The 21,476-nt window shown below is 42.6% G+C and overlaps 1 protein-coding gene across 1 annotated transcript in view; it reads right to left on the bottom strand.

Moving 5' to 3' along the window:
- AMPH (amphiphysin) overlaps positions 1 to 21,476 on the bottom strand; it is a 316,380-nt gene that overhangs the window by 26,430 nt on the left and 268,474 nt on the right. Inside the window, exons 15-20 of the mRNA XM_040433933.1 lie at positions 19,077 to 19,109; positions 15,857 to 15,916; positions 14,250 to 14,369; positions 7,388 to 7,447; positions 7,009 to 7,068; positions 112 to 231 (exon numbers count right to left, since the gene is read on the bottom strand). Of these exons, the coding sequence (XP_040289867.1) occupies positions 112 to 231; positions 7,009 to 7,068; positions 7,388 to 7,447; positions 14,250 to 14,369; positions 15,857 to 15,916; positions 19,077 to 19,109 (453 nt within the window). The remainder of the gene's footprint in view (positions 1 to 111; positions 232 to 7,008; positions 7,069 to 7,387; positions 7,448 to 14,249; positions 14,370 to 15,856; positions 15,917 to 19,076; positions 19,110 to 21,476) is intronic.

Genomic DNA, 21,476 nt, shown 5'->3' on the forward strand with positions numbered 1-21,476 from the left:
ATTTGGTATTTTCTAGTGAAACAGTGTTTCAGTGTGATTTAAAAGTGGTCAACATCTCAGAGCAAAATGTATATGTAAAATGAAATTAAATATTTTACTGTAAGTTGTTACCTGAGTCAGGTCAGTATCTTTAGCACTGTCTACTACCTCGGGTTCTTTCTCTTTCTCGGGTTCATCTGCAGCACTTTGGATGGATTCAGCTAGTTTTTCTTCTGAACTCTCTGGTTCTGCCTGAAATATCAATAAAACACCATGTATCTATAAATGCTAATGCAAAGCATAACCATGAGTATTGTATGATGCTTCCGTACTACTCTAGACATTTACAGGGCACCTGCCAGCTCCACTATAACTGATTTTATAATCACACAATCATGTTATATTAAATCTCAGAAAATCTTCTTTAAGTACATTAAAGAAAAAAAAAATTAAATCAACATATCGTATAAAGGATGAAAATGGTCTTATCCAATTACGAAGAATAACACATTTCTAAGACTGAATTCACACACTCTCTGTTGGTCAAAAACTAGATAATACTTTAAAGCATATAGGGCATTACTGAAAGTCTACATGCTCAGTGGTTTTACTGTTTTTGTCCCAATTTTGGGGCTTGTTGCTTTTTTTTTCAAAATGTTGCATGCTCTTAGTGTAGTGTTTTTTTTTCCTGATGTTTTCCGCATAGGATTCTCTTAGGACTTAAAAAACACTAAAAAAATACATGCTTTAAATGTTACAAAATTAAAAAAAAGCAACACCAAAATAGTAAGAAATTCTGTGCACAATGCTGAAATTAAGGGGGCTTTATACAGTATATGCCTTTAAAAATGCTGAAAAATAGTGGGAGAGAGAGCCTTCAAAGTTTTCTTTTTGACAAAAAAGTGGCGTACATACAGGGGTCGCAGTTGCGACCGGGCCCGGCACTCCAGGGGGCCCGGCCGCCTGTGGACCCATGGCCCCTGCAGTAGTGCCACTCAGACTCAGTGGTGGGCCCGCGGCGGCGGCAGGTGACAGGGAGATGAACGCTTCCATTGTGAAAGCGCTCATATCCATAGTGATCTGTATCACCGTCCTCAGGACAGCGATACAGATTGCTGTGCTGCGGCCGGGCAGGGGAGGCGTCTCCCTTCCCTGTTCCTCTGATAGGCTGCCAGCTGAGCTGTACAGCGCAGGACACAGGCCAGAAGAGGCCTGCATCGCATCGCTGCTAAGGAGGTAAGTATAAGGGTTTATTTTATTTTTTTAATACCGGACTTTACTTGGGACATGAGGAGACACTTCATACTGGAAAATGGGGGGGGGGAAGGAAGGTTGGCACTACTTGATACTGGAAAATGGGGGGGGGGGAAGGTTGGCACTACTTGATACTGGAAAATGGGGGGGGAAGGTTGGCACGACTTGATACTGGAAAATGGGGGGGGGGGAGGAAGGTTGGCACTACTTGATACTGGAAAATGGGGGGAAGGTTGGCACTACTTGATACTGGAAAATGGGGGGGAAGGTTGGCACTACTTGATACTGGAAAATGGGGGGGGGGGGAAGGTTGGCACTACTTGATACTGGAAAATGGGGGGAAGGTTGGCACTACTTGATACTGGAAAATGGGGGGGGGTTGGCACTACTTGATACTGGAAAATGGGGGGGGAAGGTTGGCACTACTTGATACTGAAAAATGGGGAGGGAAGGTTGGCACTACTTGATACTGGAAAATGAGGGGGGAAGGTTGGCACTTGATACTGGAAAATGAGGGGGGGGGAGTTGGCACTTGATACTGGAAAATGAGGGGGGGTTGGCACTTGATACTGGCACACGGGGCGGTTGACACTTGATACTGGCACAATATTGGGGGCACTATTGGGGACCACAGGGCACAGTATTGGGGTAGTAGGATGTTTTGTCCAGAAGATGGTAGGATGATGGAAAAGTAGTAAACTAAGATTTTTTTTTTGTCAAACTGCAGAGATTAAAAACGGCGTAAAAATGGTGGTCTGGTCTGAAAGGAGAAGACGAGGACAGAGAACATCTACATTGAAGGAGACGTCACTGGATGTAAGAGGTACGGGCGTGATTTATGGGTGGGGCTGTGTGTGTGTGTGGTTTGAGGGCGGGTGGGGACACAGGGGCCCCATAATCTCCTATTGCCCGGGGAAATGCCCCTCCCGAGACCGGGGGAATAGGGGGGGCCCATGGATCAGTTTCACACCGCGGCCCCATGGATTGTGTGTACGCCACTGCTTTTTGTATTATAGCAGATAAACCTCTGGGTTAAAACACCACTGTCACGATGTGGGTGTGGGCTCACTATGTCACTTAACAGATTTGGCTTGGAGCTACTTCAGAGTGCATTATCCAGTGATTCCCTCCTTCCCTCTCCCACCTTCCAAATTCACCTTTAACCCCTGTACAATGATCTGAACTCTACTGCAGGGGAACCACCAGGCGGCTACCTCTTGAAGTAGTCTATGTTCAGTGACTGCTGACCCAGGCTAGTCAAGGAACATAAATTTGTAGCACCAATGAGGCAGGCTGGAGAGTAATCAATTGAAAGGGCAGGCAGAGTTTGTTCAATCAGTATATAGGAAAGTTAGGGCAGGTGGCTGAATGGTTAGCACTAGTGCCTTGCAGCAAGGAGTTTGTAGGTTTGAGTGGACATCTGCATGGAGTTTATATGTTCTCCGCATATTTGTATGGGTTTCATTCTACAATTCAGACACATACTGATTGACACAGGGTCACTATGGTAGACAGGCATTAGTTTGGTCAGGCAGCACATCGTCAAATCTAGTAAACAAGCAGATGCGAAGTGTGGGAAATCAGAACAGATTAATAGTGCACATTTGCAGGACTAGACAAGCTAAGACCTACTGCTCCGTCACTCTCCCACAGGGGAAGTCCAGGGCACACAATCATTGGCTGGAGACATATTTGGTCATGTATGTGCTGGCTTTCTAAGAGTGTACTCTTTAAGGAAGCGAGAACAGAAGACAGCATGGGACAAGGGCAGACACACCACCAATGGGCACTGACAGTGTTTCCGCAGAGGTTACTATTCCAGTGGACATGGCCACCAAAAGCAGGGTGAAGCTGACAGCCACAGACCACCAGGAATCAGTACACCTCATCCACGTTTCTTTCCAGTTTTACAAATTGACCTGTATGGTGTAAATGGCTCAATGTAATTGCATAAATGGTGAACACACCGATGACATAGCAGATTAGACATTATTCTGGAGTGTGCCATAGGATTCAGCTTCTCATTCATGTAAGGCCTCATGCACACGACCGTATTTTTTCTGCGGTCCGCAAAAACGGGTTCCGTTTTTCCGTGATCCGTGACCGTTTTTTCATCCGTGGGCCTTCCTTGATTTTTGGAGGATCCACGGACATGAAAAAAAAGTTGTTTTGGTGTCCGCCTGCCCGTGCGGAGCCAAACGGATCCGTCCTGAATTACAATGCAAGTCAATGGGGACGGATCCGTTTGACGTTGACACAATATGGTGCAATTTCAAACGGATCCGTCCCCCATTGACTTTCAATGTAAAGTCAGGAGTTAATATACCATAGGATCGGAGTTTTCTCCAATCCGATGGTATATTTTAACTTGAAGCGTCCCCATCACCATGGGAACGCCTCTATGTTAGAATATACCGTCGGATTTGAGTTACATCGTGAAACTCAAATCCGACAGTATATTCTAACACAGAGACGTTCCCATGGTAATGGGGACGCTTCAGGTTAGAATATACTAAAAGAACTGTGTACATGACTGCCCCTGCTGCCTGGCAGGTGCTGCCAGGCAGCAGGGGGCAGCCCCCCCCTGTAGTTGACACATTGGTGGCCAGTGCGGCCGGCCCCGCCCTCCCCTGTAGTTAACTTATTGGTGGCCAGTGGGCCCCCCTTCCTCCCCTGTAGTTAACTCGTTGGTGGCCAGTGGGCCCCCCTCCCTCCCCTGTAGTTAACTCGTTGGTGGCCAGTGGGCCCCCCCTCCCTCCCCTGTAGTTAACTCGTTGGTGGCCAGTGCGGCCGGCCCCCCTCCCTTCCCTCTAGTTAACTCGTTGGTGGCCAGTGGGCCCCCCTCCCTCCCCTGTAGTTAACTCGTTGGTGGCCAGTGGGCCTTCTCCCCTCCCTCCCCCTCCTAATTAAAATCTCCCCCCTATCATTGGTGGCAGTGGAGAGTATGGATCGGAGTCCCAGTTTAATCGCTGGGGCTCCGATCGGTAACCATGGCAACCAGGACGCTACTGCTGTCCCGGTTGCCATGGTTACTTAGCAATTTGTAGAACCATTATACTTACCTGCGAGCTGCGATGTCTGAGTCCGGCCGGGAGCTCCTCCTACTGGTAAGTGACAGGTCTGTGCGGCGCATTGCTTAATGACCTGTCACTAACCAGTAGGAGGAGCTCCCGGCCGGACGCAGACATCGCAGCTCGCAGGTAAGTATAATGGTTCTACAAATTGCTAAGTAACCATGGCAACCGGGACAGCAGTAGCGTCCTGGTTGCCATGGTTACCGATCGGAGCCCCAGCGATTAAACTGGGAATCCGATCGGTACTCTCCGCTGCCACCAATGATAGGGGGGGGGGAGATTTTAATTAGGAGGGGGAGGGAGGGGAGAAGGCCCACTGGCCACCAACGAGTTAACTACAGGGGAGGGAGGGGGGGCCCACTGGCCACCAACAAGTTAACTACAGGGGAGGGAGGGGGGCCCACTGGCCACCAACGAGTTAACTACAGGGGAGGGAGGGGGGTCCACTGGCCACGAACGAGTTAACTACAGGGGAGGGAGGGGGGCCCACTGGCCACCAACGAGTTAACTACAGGGGAGGGAGGGGGGCCGGCCGCACTGGCCACCAACGAGTTAACTACAGGGGAGGGAGGGGGGCCCACTGGCCAGCAATGAGTTAACTACAGGGGAGGGAGGGGGGGGGGAGCCGCACTGGCCACCAATGTGTTAACTACAGGGGGGGGCTGCCCCCTGCTGCCTGGCAGCAGGGGGCAGTCATGTACACAGTTATTTTAGTATATTCTAACCTGAAGCGTCCCCATCACCATGGGAACGCCTCTGTGTTAGAATATACTGTCAGCTCTGAAAAAGCTTTTATGCATACGGATCTTCGGATCTGTCTGTATTAAATTAACCTACGGCCACGGATCACGGACACGGATGCCAATCTTGTGTGCATCCGTGTTCTTTCTCGGACCCATTGACTTGAATGGGTCCGTGAACCGTTGTCCGTCAAAAAAATAGGACAGGTCATATTTTTTGGACGGACAGGATACACGGATCACGGTTTCGGTGGCAAAACGGTGCATTTTCCGATTTTTCCACGGACCCATTGAAAGTCAATGGGTCCGCGAAAAAAAACGGAAAACGGCACAACGGCCACGGATGCACACAACGGTCGTGTGCATGAGGCCTAACTCCAATAAAAAGATGGCCTAGTTTAGGCTGCTGACACACTACATCTGGTCCTTGGCTGTTTTTTTTTTTTTTTGTTTTTTTTTTAGGGGCCTCCCAAATTATTTTGTGGTTGCATCACATAACATCTTTTTCTGACTTTTTTCTTATAGACAAGTCTATAGGAAAATATCTGAAAAAACGCCACACCCAGTGCATTCTGCAACTTAAAAATAAAATGCCAAGAAAGCAAAAAAGAAAGAAAAACACTGGACATCTATGAATGCCACTACAAAAAACAGTGCATGTAGGGCATTTGATAATTTCCTGTGGAATGTAACATCTGGCTGCAGATATTACAAAAACATGCCTTCAAAAAAACATGGCGTTTTCAAAAAAGATGTAGTGTGAAACCACCCTGAAAGACCACATTGGAAATGTTCTACTAGAGAAGTTGAGAAACCCCTCATCCATTACACAATGCCAAGCAATGGGTGACAAAAAAATAAAAAATTACTGGAATATTTTGCAATAAACAGTTGAATTAGAAACATACATTAACTGTCATGAAACGATCACCACAGAAATCGTCACATGAAAAACAAGAAAAAATACAAGAAAACCATTAAACCAACTTGCAATAAGCAATTTAGTGAGAAAAACGCAGTAACCACAAATATAAACCTTTGGAGCAGAAGCTACAAGATTATATTTTTACAGTTATTTCTTTTAGGATCTTCTCCTACATTGAAAAACTGCATTCAAAACCCTAAATGCATTGATCTCACGGTCAACAAATAATTTCCACTTTGCCAACAGGTACGGTATGCAGAAGAGACTATGATTAAAAGGATTAGAAACAGTGTCATGGCTGTCCATGGGCTGTGTCTGGTATTCTAGTACAGCCCTATTCACTTGAATGCAGATACATTGCAATACAAATAATGTACTGTATAATGCTGTTTCTATGGCAAAAAAAGCATAACCCTGTAAGACTTTATGCACGTAGCAGTTCCATACAAAATCTGTATTACTGAACATTTTATGAGATTGTACTGGAGCTGTAGAAATTAAACAAAAAAAATTAGAACATGCTTCTAGGAGAAAGTATCACCTTCGTATGGTGCTAAATGGGGGCATCATACAGCAGGAGAAGGTCTCTGGTATTGCCTCTTCTCTGTGAACATGATACTGCTGTGTGCATGATGCCTAAATAGGCTGTAAGCAGTTCTCAGCTTTGTAGATACTGTATGTTTCCTTTCAAATCAAATTACAATCATGCTTTTGAATGACAAAAGTCAATAACTATTCTTCAGGAAGAAGATCTCACCAATTATAATTTGAATTCATGTTGAATCATAGGGAACATTTTGCATTATCTTGTTATGTTATTGTGTCTGTATTTAGCTTGTATCATTAGTGCCTTAAATCTACCTAAAGCTTATTGCAAGATGCTTTTACAACTGTTAATAATTGATAAAGGACTGTACACATGCAGCGATGACCTTCACATGTAAAAACAAAAAAGGCAGGGGAAACTCTTACATTTGAAACAAATGTAAGGAATGTGAATCCAGCAGGATTCTCTTTTTACAGGGCAGACACCTACCTTGCTGCCCTCTGTGTCAGCTTCATCTGCTGTCTTGTTATCTTCAGATTCAATAGTTTCCTTCACAGGAAGGAAACGGTGTAACAACAATGTCAGGTATGATCATCAGTAGAGTATAATAGCAATTATGGAAAGGTAAAAACCACCATGAATTAAAGGATGAATAAATAATGAATGACTCAATTGACACACTATATTAATAAGTATTTGGTGAAATGTATGTAAAGGACAGACCTCAGTGATACCTTATTACAAGATGCCTATAGCACATACTGTCATGACTTACATATGTTCAAATGGCAGGGAAAAAACTATGGAGTCAAAAGAAGAAATATATATGAGTCCAACGGGAGCCTCTGTTTTTAGGGCAGACACCTACCTTGCTGCCCTCTGGATCAACTTCATCTGCTGTCTTGATTTCTTCAGGTTCGGGTGTTTCCTTCACAGGAAGGAAACAGTGTAATAACCATGTCAAGTATGACCTTCAGTAGAGTATAATGCAAGAATGACCATGGGATGGATGATGAATTAATCAGTGTAAAATAATGAAAGGAACAATTTTAAAGTGATATGATTATGTATGCTATGAACAAAAATATTAAAATAGGTTCTGTGATTACTATTTATATAAATGTATATCTATCTAATCTATCTCTCAGCTATGTCTCTATCTATCTGATCTATCATCTATGTCATATCTTCCAGTATCTATCTATTCATGTCTATCTATCTATCTATCTATCTATCTATCTATCTCATATCTATCTATCTATCTATCTATCTATCTATCTATCTTTATAATATATATTTATCTTTCTTTCTATCTATCTATCTATCTATCTATCTATCTATCTATCTATCTATCTATCTATCTATCTATTTCTATCTATCTATCTATCTATCTATCTATCTATCTATCTATCTATCATCTATCATCTCATATCTATCTATCTATCTATCTATCTATCTATCTAAGTGTGTGACTTTAGATTACGTGACTTCAGATTCAGGGACTTTAGGAGGGGACTACAGTAAGTTAGATTCTTATCACTGCACTATATAATATTTTTCTCTTTTCTTGCGTAATACCCACTTAGTATGTGTTCCATTATTGACAGCGCAGTCTGGTGCACATCTTGTCTAATGAATGCAGTCCTGGAACAGCCGTTTGAGGATACATATCTTTGTTCAAAATGTGAGCAAATTGCGCATTTGGAATCGCACATCGAGTATCTAACCAGGCGAGTTTCAACACTGAGAAGCATTGACAATTTCGAAAAGAGTTTGCTGCTCACTTAGCAAGCACTCTATGGGGTAGATGTGAGGGAGGGTGGTAGCGAGGAGGCTCAGGAAAGTGAGGTAGCTAGCTGGGTATCCAAGCGGACCGGAGTACTCCCCTGTCTAACTTCGATGTCAGCCAGTGGCAGCTCATGCGTGACACCTGCCGTTTGCTTAGGCCCTTTGAGGAGGCAATGTTATTTGTCAGTCACAAGGACTACGGGATGGCTGCTGTTGTGTACACATTCTTTTTAGTACAAGAAATAAAGATGGAACCGGAGATGCTGCCATGACCGTGTTTTGATTACGGGATGAGCAACATTATATCACTGCTTCATGTCCTGCAACAGATGCTGATAAATCTGTCTGGTCAGGGGACTGGAGACATGGCGCATAGATCTCACGGCCACATGAGCCCTGTGGGGGCTGAACTGGAGAAGAAGGAGGAGAACATTGGAGCGCAAGCAATGTGTAGCGAAATGGGTGGTATTTATACACAGGTGACAGAAGAGGAGGAGCAGGAGCAGCCAGAGGAGCTACAGGGCGATGAGGAAGGTGAGGCAGAGGACCCAGACACACCGTGGCAGTATTCAGTGGAGATGGAGTAAGGGAGTCCGAGTCACTTGCACAAATGGCCCAATGCATACTCACTTACTTGAGTAGTGACAGCCGAATTGTCACCATTCGGCAGAGGGATTAGTTGTGGCTCTCCACCTTGTTGGACTCTCGCTAGCAGTCCAAAATGGGGGCATTTTTTACACCCTTTGAGAGGGAGGACAAACTGAACTACTATAGAGACATCCTATGTAGTGAGTTGGTCGCTGCCTATCTGCGCCATTGTCCATTCTCTCGCAGGTCTGATAGGGGGGGGGCCCTCTGCGCTCATGTTCCACTGCCATGGATGCTGGGGAGGGGTGGCAGGAGCAGTACCAGCTCCATCAGCAGTGGCCTGAGTCGCTGATGAGCAGCTTTCTTCACCGGCATACTGAAGAAGCTACTCAACAGCAGCTAGACGTAGAGCAGAACCTGAACCAGCAGGTGGTGGCATACTTGGAGTGGACCCTGCCAGCCGTTATTAAAGATCTGCTTGACTACTTAATAGCCAAACTGGATTTGTGGCCGCAACTGGCAGAGTTTGCCCTGGAAAAGCTGTCCTGCCCAGCCAGTAGTGTGGTATCAGAGCGGGTGTTTAGTGCGGCGGGGGCCATAGTTACCCCAAGAAGAACTCTCTTGTCCACCTAAAATGTGGAAAGACTGACCTATGTCAAGATGAGTCAGGTGTGGATCAGCCAGGATTTCCACCCTCAAATGCCTGATGCATCAGACTAGATCATCCATGGTGCCACACCAACACTTTGACAAAAGAGATCGGTATCTTCTGGCTACCTTCCTCAGCTACTATTCTGATGCTGCCACCTGCCTGATGCCACACATCTGATGGCAAGTGCTTCATCTTTCACCCACAATCTTCAGCTGGTACTGGTATTGCCACCCACCTCCCCACTCTGTCAACGGGTGACTCTGTGGTCTCCTGATGCTGCTGCCACCTCACAACTCAGGTTTCCTGATGCTGCTGCTGCCACCGCCACCTACACACTGTTATTGTGCCCCCCTTTGGCCTCCTCCTTATGCTGCTTCCGCCGCCTTCACACTCTATCATTGTGCCACTCTGCGGCCTCCTGATGCTGCTGCCACATCCACACTGTCATTGTGCCACCCTATGGACTCCTCCTGATGCTGCTGCTTTCGCCACCTCCGCACTCTGTCAAAGGGTGATTCTGTGGTTTCCTGATGCTGCTGCCACCTCACCACTCAGGTCTCCTGATGCTGCTTCTGCCATCTCTACACTGTCATTGTGGCACCCTGTGGCCTCCTCCTGATTCTGCTGCCTCCTTCACACTCTATCATTGTGCCACTCTGTGGCCTCCTGATGCTGATTCCACATCCACACTGTCATTGTGCCAGTCTGTGGCCTCCTGATGCTGTTGCTGCCACCTCCACACTGTCATTGTGCCACTCTGTGGCCGCCTCCTGATGCTGCTGCTGCCACCTCCACACTTTATCATTGTGCCACTCTGTCGCCTCCTAATGCTGCTGCTGCCGTGACCTCCACACTCTGTAATTGTGCCACTCTGTGGCCTCCTGATTCTGCTGCCACCTCCACACTGTCATTGTGCCACTCTGTGGCCGCCTGCTGATGCTGCTTCTGCTACCAACTCTACACTCTGTCATTGTGCCACTCTATGTCACCACTATGTCATAGGGCTACTCTGTGGACTTCTCATGCTGTTCCCACCCTCCCCACTTTATGACTGGGCAACTATTTTGCCTTTCGCCCTGGCTGACAATTTATTTGACCCTTCTTCTGATCTGTCAGAAGGAAGTAAAAATTAAACGCACAACAGATCCTGTCTATGTAACAGCTGTAAGGCCTGCATGCCATGGTCCCTATTTTGCATTAGAATTGGCTTATGATTTGGTAGCCAAAAGCAGGAGTGGGTACAAAACACAGAATATTCCATTCACGTGTCATCTCTGTTTTGGATTCACTGCTTTTTTTTTTGCTTTAGCAATACTGATGGATTACTGACAAAATGCTGACTGAGTGAAGGCCGATGCTCCACAGACAGGAGGAGGTTATTGCTCTGACGGATCAGAGGAAGGGTAAAATAATCAGTGATGTCAACACAAACTTACTGCTAACACCTACTCCACTCTACTTTGTATAAGCATTTAATAGAACAGGCTCTGTAGAAATCTATGTGGAATCAGTGAATTGGTGTCAAAGGAGTGCGTTCTTTCACGCTATAGTAGGATCTTGGGCCTCTGCACAGTTCTCTATACCTGGCGCTAGCATTGACCTGTAAGGTTGAGTTCACACTTGAGTTATTTGGTCAGTTTTGGCCCCGTAACTGCCCAAATAAGTGAAGTGTGCAGTGATTCTAAGCGCGACGCCTGTCATCTACATGTCATATTGACTCACAGTATTGTTTCACTACCACAGCAGACTCCCTATGCGTGTTACTGCAAGGCACAGTGTTCTACTATAAACGCTTTCTGCAGCCAGGAAATAGCTGTTATTTAACGCGATTAGCCACGAATAGATTTGGATTGAACCACATTTTTTCGGAAAACTCGGCAAACCGGGCGAATCAAATTTTTGAGAAATTGGATCATCTCTAGTGTAAAGTTAGGAAATTGTTGACTACAAAAGTTTGTTATATTCTCTCAAATACAGGTGACTATCTCTCATTTGTGCAGCTTAAAATACTAACAAAGTAACAATTACTTGAGAAGATGGCTGGTATATAAACAACTAATATGGCTGGTATATAAACAAATCAAAGATGGATTAGTTAAAACGAAACATTTCAAAAGTGAAAAGAAGTGGGAATTAGAGACAGGAAACGTCACCAGCATTAACTGGGTGAGGGTATATAAAAATATAAACTGGGTAATTACATCTGCCAACTTTAGACTTATACAATTCAAAATAGTTCACAGGTTGAATTACACTCCACTACAAATTGCAAGGATGTATGGGAAAACGGAATCTAAGTGCCCTAAATGTCAAATTGGTCAGGCTGATTTTAAGCATATGATCTGGAGCTGCCCAAAAATTCTGCAGTACTGGGTAGAAATTTATAAGCTACTGGCTAGTAAACTGGGCAACAACCCGGAAATGGGAATCGAGCTTGCGGTATTGGGAACACTTGGAGTTGAGGATACCAATAGACACGAGTTTATGGCCTGGCTGAAAGGCATGTTATTAGCCAGAGTTATAATCACAAGAAAATGGGGCTCCTCTGACTCTCCTATTATAACAGAATGGGAAAACTTGATGGACAAGACCAGAAGCTATGAAAAAAATCTATGTCTATCCAAAAATTTTTTATCACGCTGGGAAAGGTCATGGGCAAACTGGATATAGCCGGAGGACCCAGGCCGGCAACACCTACACTCTACATTTGTTTTACACTACTTACTTGGCTTTATGAGAATGTCGATTCCATTAGGCACCGGAGGCAGCGAGGCTAAAAACCAGAAGGGATTGGGGAGGGTTGGGTCTTCATTTAAAGGTTGTATATATTTAAATTTAATGTATAAGCAGAATTTACTTTATTGTTATGTATATTAATACTAAAGATGTACGCAATAATTGGGGAAAAAAAACTAATATGGCTGCACTTCCTGGTGTTACTTTTGCAAAAATGAATTTTGCAAGAAAACTGAATAATTTAAGAAAGACAGTCATTTCTAATTAACATAATTACCAAACTAGAGATGGGCTTCTCCATATATCATGAATGAAGTCATTACGAAGTGACAAATAGGCACGGGAACTTCATATTATTTGTTTGTAATATTTTACACTGCCTGTCCAAAAAAAAAAGTCGCCACCTGGATTTAACTAACCAAATAGTTATGAGCCTCCTATTGGATAATTACTGCATGTGCGATTATCTTTCAGCTGGCAATAAGTTATTTAACCCCAACTGGTGCAATAATTTTCTTCTCATTTCTTAAACAACCATGTCGAAAGACACATCTTGTGGTCGTGGAAAAGATGTTAGTCTGTTTGAGAAGGGTCAAATCATTGGCATGCATCAAGCAGAGAGAACATCTAATGAGATTGCAGAAACTACTAAAATTGGGTTAAGAACTGTCCAACGCATTATTAAAAACTGGAAGGATAGTGGGGACCCATCGTATTTGAGGAAGAAATGTGGCGGGGAAAAAAATACTGAATGATCGCGATTGGCAATCACTAAAACCTTTGGTGAAATCAAATCGAAGAAAAACAACAGTAGAACTCAGGGCTATGTTTAATAATGAAAGTAAGAGCATTTCCACACGTACAATGCGAAGGGAACTCAAGTGATTGGGATTGAACAAAACAGGAAAACCTGTTAGCCATCAGGCACTGCTTTTATGCTATGCATACATGAAGAATACCCAAGAGTAGCAGCTAGAGAGCACAAAATATAGTGCCCTGATTTATAACAGTACAGAGCCTCCATGTACATATTGACAGCCAAGACCCACCATATATAAACTACTTGTACTCAATTTAGCTATAGTCATAATTTACCTATATACTGTACATTGATAGCTACAGGCCCACTACAGTGGCACCCACCAGTAACAGTGGCAGTCACTGATTGAACTTGATGGACATATGTTTTTTTTTTTTATGTACTAACTGTGTAACATTTTAAGATGCAAAATGCAGTGTCAGCCACAACAATCATATACACCGACAGCCACAGTCCACATATGTCTATAACAACTGTGAAAGCTGAATGTCTCCAAATTTTCCCATAAAAATACCTCTATATTTGATAACAAGGAGGAAGCTTGAGCTTTGTTTGATCCTGAAATAAATCCAAGGCCTTTTCCTATCAGTCACCACTAGGGGTAGCTCAGTGATTTTTACAGTTTCAATTAAGTTGAATGGTAACTGTATAAATGTCTGTGCACTGAGGGCCCCTAGTGATGGCTACAGGCAGCCAGTTTTATCAAGTACTATATGAAGGGAATTGGAAGATATAGAGCTGTATGGAAAGATTTATCAGTGTATTTATGCTAGTTGTCTGGTGGTGTAAGTAAGTTGGGTAAAGTGAGTGGAGCACAAAATTGATTTTTTTTTATCTCCTCCCCCAAAAATGATATTTTTTATACATTTTGTTGAGGGGCATAACCCTATCAGACCTGTGTACACCCTTGCTGCCCCATATACATTGAAAAACATAGAGAAGACTGTAGTGGACCTTTACTGTTGGCTATATCTGTGATATTTACATTTTCCAACTAAGCAAGAAACTGATTTCTAAATGGTACTGAATACATTTCGAAGCAACTTTGTCTGTGTTATGATCATGATAATGCCATGGATGGATGACTGGAATGTAATGAAATGGAATAGATGAGCTGATGCTTGGCTGATGTTTCTTCTGACTCACCATTATCTTCTCTGCTAATTCATTTTGCTCATCAGCTTTAGTGTCCTCAGCAGGAACATCAGGCAGAGGTGCAACCTCCTCAGTCTTGATCTCCACAGAAGCAGCTACATCTGATTCCACCTTAGTTGTCACAATATAAAATATTTAGTAGCTGAACTAAAGTGTTTGCATTACAAACCATTTCACTATGGGGCAAAACACTAAATAAAATACATTTTGACAACTTTGTGGACTTTCAACAACCATTTTAGTCAACTGTAGTCAGTACTGAAACAATCAACAGGATACAGTATATGAAAATTTAAATTTATTTTGACATGAAATGCCCTAACATGATGCCCATAGTAACAGCATGTAAAACTGAATTAGATTTCATTATACCAGCTACAAAAGATGTGTGAAAATATTTTACAGCTAGGGCTATGATCATGTTATGGTTTTGATGCACAATTTCACAGTAATTCTCTGTTGCGGTCTTGCAAAAATGGAGGCAAGATAGAATGAAAAAACTGGGACAAGTGAACACAGCCTAACAACCAACATACTGTATAATTAACAGTTTAAGTGATAAACCGGGGAAGCTGAATGCAACAGCATGAAAGGAATGTACTTTTTCCAAAGGTTGTTCTTCTACGTAGCATGCATACCGTATACTGGACCTTAAAAGACAACATTTAAAGGGCTTGTCTACCTTTATAGGAATAAGGGCTCACACACATGAAGGTATTTTTGGTCCACATCAGATCAGAATTTTTTTTCGGGTTGGATGTGAACATATTCACTTCAATGGGGCGGCAAAAGATGCGACCAGCACTCTGTGTGCTGTCTGCATCCGCACGTCTGTTCACATACTACGGACAAGGATAGGACTGTTCTATTAGGGACCGGCCATTCCTTTCTGCAAAATGCTGTATGTACATGGCCGGTATCTGTGTTTTGCGGATCTGCAATTTGCGGACCACAAAACAGCCAACGGTTGTGTGCACGAGGCCTAAAGCTTAAAGGGCTTCATGATGTCTGAACCATGGACAACATGAAGCCATAGTTGTTTGTATTCTGGGAGCCTGTTGATATTTCATGCAGCTTGTGGTTCATGATGCACAGTATAATCTACAAAAATGCAACATTCCAATATCCTTTGTGTTAGTTTCTCACCATTTTCAAGATTTCTTCTCACTGTCAGTAAATGTATACACATATTCTTATTTACATCAAGAGACTAAAAACCTGCTCCATTTGCTACAATGTATCATTGTAGATAATTTTCGGTGCGAGCGTTTCACTAATCTCTTTCCTGTAATGGATGTCATGCTTATACAGTACATGCTTTCCATGAAGGCACTGAGAAAAATATGATAAGAGTAATGGGTGCTCTGCTGTTTGGGGTCAGCGCACATGGCTTTGCTTGGTCATTAAACTGACATGTTACATTATTGATATGCCACTGATTGCTGCCAGCAAAGTAAACTTCTAACAAACACAAAGTATATTTTATAGGAAGCTGCATAATTTGGTAAATCCAAAACTGATTTATGACTTGCCACAATGTCAGAGATAACTGTAAATCATTTTATATTTTGATGAAAAACCTGTCTACTTACCGGTACTGTCCATTCCTCAGCACTTTGCTCTGATTGCATTGTGAAGAGGGACGTGGGTGCATCAGGCTGGAAAGATCCAAATTCACAATGAGTTAAATCACACTTGAATAATTCCTTTATTTCACTTGTAAGGGTATGTGGTTTAGGGCATATCAACATTAAAATGTGATAATATAGTTTGTTTTCCCAGAAATCACTATAACACTGAGCATGCAGAAACAAACGGATACAGGTTAAGGATAAATTATCTCTTTTAATCATTATAATAACTTCAAAACACTTATTTTATTAGAAAATAATGTTTGCTTTAAAACGTCTACTGAAAATATAATTTCCTAACAAAATATATATATTCTGCATGTATCCAGTCTTAAAATGTTTTTCTGGTTTGGAAATACCCTAATATTAGAGATTAACGAATTGATGCTAGATAAATCTAATTAGTTAATTTCCTCAGTAATTTGGATTTTAGCGAATATAAAAATGTTGTGTTACATTTTGGATAAATCTCTCAAAATGGTGGTCAGAAGACAAAGAAGAAGACATTTGCGACCAAAAAGGGATTATTTATGGACCTTTTTTTTATTAAAATAAAAACAATACAAAGTGCAGTATGTTTTTAAACAGGTTGTTTGTTATTACCAACTTTTATCCATTTACCCATCTCCATATTTGCTGATGTCACTTTCACATTACTAATAGTGTCTTGGCAAGGCATTTGCACATCTCTAGGTATAGGGATTATCCAGCTATATAGAATGATGATCTATTGTCAGGAAAGGTCATCAATATCAGATTGGCGGGAATCCGACATCTGGCACTCTAGCTGATGAGCTCTCCATGCGAGCGCCACTTACCATATTTTTTGCCCCATAAGACACATTTTGGGGGGAAAGTGCCCCTGGAGCGAATACTAATGAGCGCTTCCATTATGGTGAAGTGGTGAAGACTCTGTACTCACCGCTTCCTGGTCCTCGGCTGTCGGTTGTGAAGGCTGTGCACAGCGTGAGTGCGCTCTGTGACCTCACGCTATGCGTGTCAGATCACAGCACAGCTGACAGTAAGAGGAAGAGGATCACGATGGAGGTGAGGAGCAGCGGCGTCCAGGAGCAGGAGAAGTAAGTGTTTTTTTATTTTATTTATTGAGGCTGATGGGGCTAATATAAAATGGCTGGTGGCTGAAGAAAGGCTGCTAGGGGCTAAAGAGGCTTCTGGGGGCTGAAGAGAGGAATGGGGGCTAATATAACATGGCTGGGGGCTGAAGAGAGGCTGATGGGGGCTGAATAAAAGCTGCTGGGGGCTAATATAACATGGCTGGGGCGCTGGGGTCTGAAAAGGCTGCTGGGGGCTGAAAAGAGGCTGATGGGGCTAATATAACATGGCTGGGGCTGAAGAGAGGCTGCTGTGAAGGCTGCGCACAGTGTGAGGTCGCTCTGTGACCTCAAGATATGAGCGTCAGATCACAGCACAGCTGACAGCAAAAGGAAGAGGATCGGGATGTAGGTGTAGGAGGAGTGGCGACGTCCAGGAGCAGGAGAGATAAGTGTTTTTTTATTTTATTTATTGAGGCTGATGAGGGCTAATATAACATGGCTGGCAGCTGAAGAGAGGCTGCTGGGGGCTAATATAACATGGCTGGGGGCTGAGGAGAGGCTGCTGGGGTCTGAAAAGGCTGCTGGGGGCTGAAGAGAGGCTGATGGGGGCTAATATAACATGGCTGGGGGCTGAAGAGAGGCTGCTGGGGACTGAAGAGAGGCTGCTGGGGGCTGATATGAGGCTGCTGGTGGCTAATGAGAGGTAATGGGAGCTGAAGAGAGGCTGGTGAGAGGCATATGGGGGGTTGATATGAGGTATATGGGGGCTGATGAGAGGCATGGGGCTCTTATCTGAGGTCTGATTGGGATCATTCACATTGGGGTCTGAACTGAGGTCTGATTGGGGTCATTCACATTGGGGTCTGAACTGAGGTCTGATTGGGGCTGTCAGCTGAGGTCTGATTAACATTGGGGGTCTGACTGCTGGTCTGACCAGAGGTGTAATGAAAAATTTTTTTTTTCTTATTGCCGTCCTCTAAAACCTAGGTGCGTCTTATGTGCCAATGTGTCTTATAAGGTGAAAATACGGTACGCTTCATTACACTGTACTTTGTCTTGGAAGTGCAATGTAATGAAGAGTACGTGCTCCATTCAAGTGACCTCTTAAAGACCTCTTTAAACAGCTGATCAGCGGGGGTGCCAGGTGTCAGATCCCCACCGATCTAAAATTGATGACCTATCCTGGGATAGGTCATCAATATATATATATGGCTGGACAACCTCTTTAATATAGAGGAGAAGAATTACACAAAACATCTCTTTGGAGAACTTGCATTAAACTCCCATTTCAAAAATGAAGGATGTATGCAAATTCTGTTTTCTGAGACCAATAAATATATCAACAATTTATCCACCATGCCACCTATATCCTGTTTATTACCGACAGAATATATATTATTACCCTACTGGAATATATAGATCATTTTACGCTGTTGCTAAGTGATGAAGGTTTTTAATGTTTATATGCACAATTTGCCTTTGAGCCAGTGTTTTCTATTTTCTCACTGACAAACAGTATTCCATCTTATGATTAGAGATGAACAAAGTTTTGAAAAATTTTATTCGGCTGCTTCGCTGGACTTCAAAAAAGAAATTTGATTCATTATGAATCACTTCTTCACAAATCGCTTTCCATTGTATAGCACATAGACAGGAAATGGCAATCATGCCGCCCCCTCATCGTTTAACCCCTCAGATGCTGCATTCAAAAATGATTGTGGACATTTCTGGCTCACATTAAGTCTTTCAGGGGTCAATAAAGGGTTAAGAAAAAACTTTCTTTATCCACCTATGTCATCACTGATGACATCACTGCACGCCCAACGTGATCATGTGGTGAGGTCATCATGCCCGCCACAGGCCCTTTGGTGGATTTTTTTCAATCAAGATGGGAGCGGACTGCCTCTCCGCGAGCAAGTAGATGAGGTGAGTAATTTTTTAATTTATTTTCAGCCACCATTTTGGGAAAATTTAGGAATAGCAAGGAAATTCGGCATCGCGATTAATCAAATTTTTCCTGAAATTCAGATTGAAGTCTACTTCAGATACTTTGATTCGCTCAACACTAATTATGATGCTTACATTATGATGTGGACATTGCTTCTACTTTCTCATATTATCATGACACTTACTTGTGTAATTCCATTAAAAGCACCACTGGATGCCTAAAGGAAATGAAAAAGCAGATCATTAACATTTGAAGTTGCTCTTAATGAAACATGAGGCTGATGATGATAATGTCACTACTGTGTGTGGTATTAGAGGGAATCTATCTCTGAAGGACTCTAGCAGGGTACAGAATGAAACTTAAGCTTTAAGTCTGCATTAAACCTTGGAGGAAAACTCTTTATTATAAGAAACAGCTTGCAATTTCATAAGGGCACATTCACACAACCGTATGTATACTGCCGTCTGCAAAACACGGATCCGCAAAAAATAAGGATGTAATCTGTGTGACGTCCGTGTTGCATCCATTTTTTTTGTGGACCCATTGTAAAAATGCCTATCCTTGTTCTATATTTTTTGTGGGGCTGCGGAATGGAAATGCAGTTGCGGACAGCACAGTCAGTTTTTTTTGCGGACCCATAGAAATGAATGGGTCCATTTGAAATCCGCAAAAAATGCAGATCGGATGCGGACCAAAATTATGGTCGTGGGAATGGGGCCTTAGTCAACACCTTTTTCGTTCTTCTACAAGATATCTCTGGGTAGACATTGTGGCCAATGTACCATAGTTATTTAACAGTAATATAAGAAAAGTTACTGTAAGTCCAAGAATTTTTATAATCCTCCTATTTCTTTTACAAATTTTTTTGAATATTTTTTTAAATATTTTTAAGTGAACACTTTACTATATGTTATCAGTGCTACATAATTATAAAATAATTTGACAGATAATGAATGTAGAGGTGAGTGAATCAATTTGTTCAAATCTAAATTTCACCCAAATTTTTGAAAAAATTCAGATTTGGTAGAATGAGAATTTCTTTCCTAATTCATCTGTAGAGTTTTATAGACTACCCAAGCCTTCTTATGGTATGCATATTAGCTGAGCTTCTTTCTTTCTCTCTCTCCAGGTAAAACTGATTCATACTCTAATCAAATTTCGGATAAATCTGGACGAAATGAAGAGAAATGTGATCAACCTTAAATGTTTTATTGCTAATGTTCATTTTTTCATAGTTTTTTTTGTGTCTGTAACATTACATTGTGGCATCAATATATTCAAGATCACCATTAGGGGACACTTGTCAAGTAAACTGATCTTAAAGAACATCATGACTGCTAGTAAACTAGGCATACTATTAGTTACTGTGAGTTCATCATGCTGCATTATGTTCCGTAGATTCCACTGTAGCCACACAGTCCTCCCCTTGAGAGACAGAGCCAGGCATCCTCACCATCTTCCTGTCTGGCTCTGTAATCTGCACATGCACTGGTGAATCTTGAATTGGCGCATGCACAGTTCAATTCTCAGCATAAGGGATGTACTAGGATGTACTACAATTGAGATGCACTGTGCATACGCAGATTCAACATTTACCGTCACATGCAGAGAATTACCCAGGCAGGCAGGAAGGCAATGAGAATGCCTGGCCCTGTCAATCAAGAGGAAGCAGTGACTGGGGGAAAGGAGGTGGTGAAGCAGTACTCAAAGAGCTAGGCTTGCCCCACAGTGCTCTGAACACCTAATTAACATCTAAAATATAGTGCATATTTCTCTATTGACTATCAATTTTGACTTCTGAGGAGTATTTAACTCAGCATGAGAAATCTAACAGGCAATATGCCTGGTTTAATAGGGTTGATCATGCTGACAAATGTAAAACCTCTCTACTCATCATAGACAAGCCCTTTAATATCAAAAACATGGCAACATTTTTTGTGTGGGATTGGATGCAATTTTTAAATAGTAGCCATGTCAATGTATATGGATAGCCATAGTTTGCCAGAGTGAGAGACATTGCTAGCTGTGATATGTAGAGTTCCAAGCAGAGGATCCCCTTTATGACATTCAAATGTTCTAATAGGACATTTTGACAGGGGCTCTTCTGATGTGACAACATATTTAAGGCCTCATAATAAACAGCACAGGTCATTCCCAATTAGAATATAGTTCTACAGATTGGCAATGTGAAAGGTTGATAAGAACACTTTGGGTCAAACTAATGTGCTGTACATAGTACAGTGTTTAAAGGGTGGTGATTTACACTGGGATTCTCTATTTGGATTTCTTTTTTGGTGAATGCCTATTGGTGTGCCATTCTTTACCTTTTTTCTTAGCTTAAGACTTAAGATGAGAGGTGAAATTTGGAAGTTTTGAACAAAATATGATTTTGCAATACTCATTGGGCATTGTTTATGCTGCATGTGTTTGTGTCGCCACCCAATGTTTGTGATGTGAATTGCAGCCTGTTGAGAGTTTTGCTTGCATGTAATGATAGTGAACTGAGTTTGTATTGTGAAATTGGAGTCTTTGAGTCTTTGTATGTTATGCCAAACCAGTACAGGCTGAGTCCTAGGTAAAACTC

This window comes from Bufo bufo, chromosome 5 (genome assembly GCF_905171765.1).
Source record: "Bufo bufo chromosome 5, aBufBuf1.1, whole genome shotgun sequence".
NCBI classification, from domain to species: domain Eukaryota; kingdom Metazoa; phylum Chordata; class Amphibia; order Anura; family Bufonidae; genus Bufo; species Bufo bufo.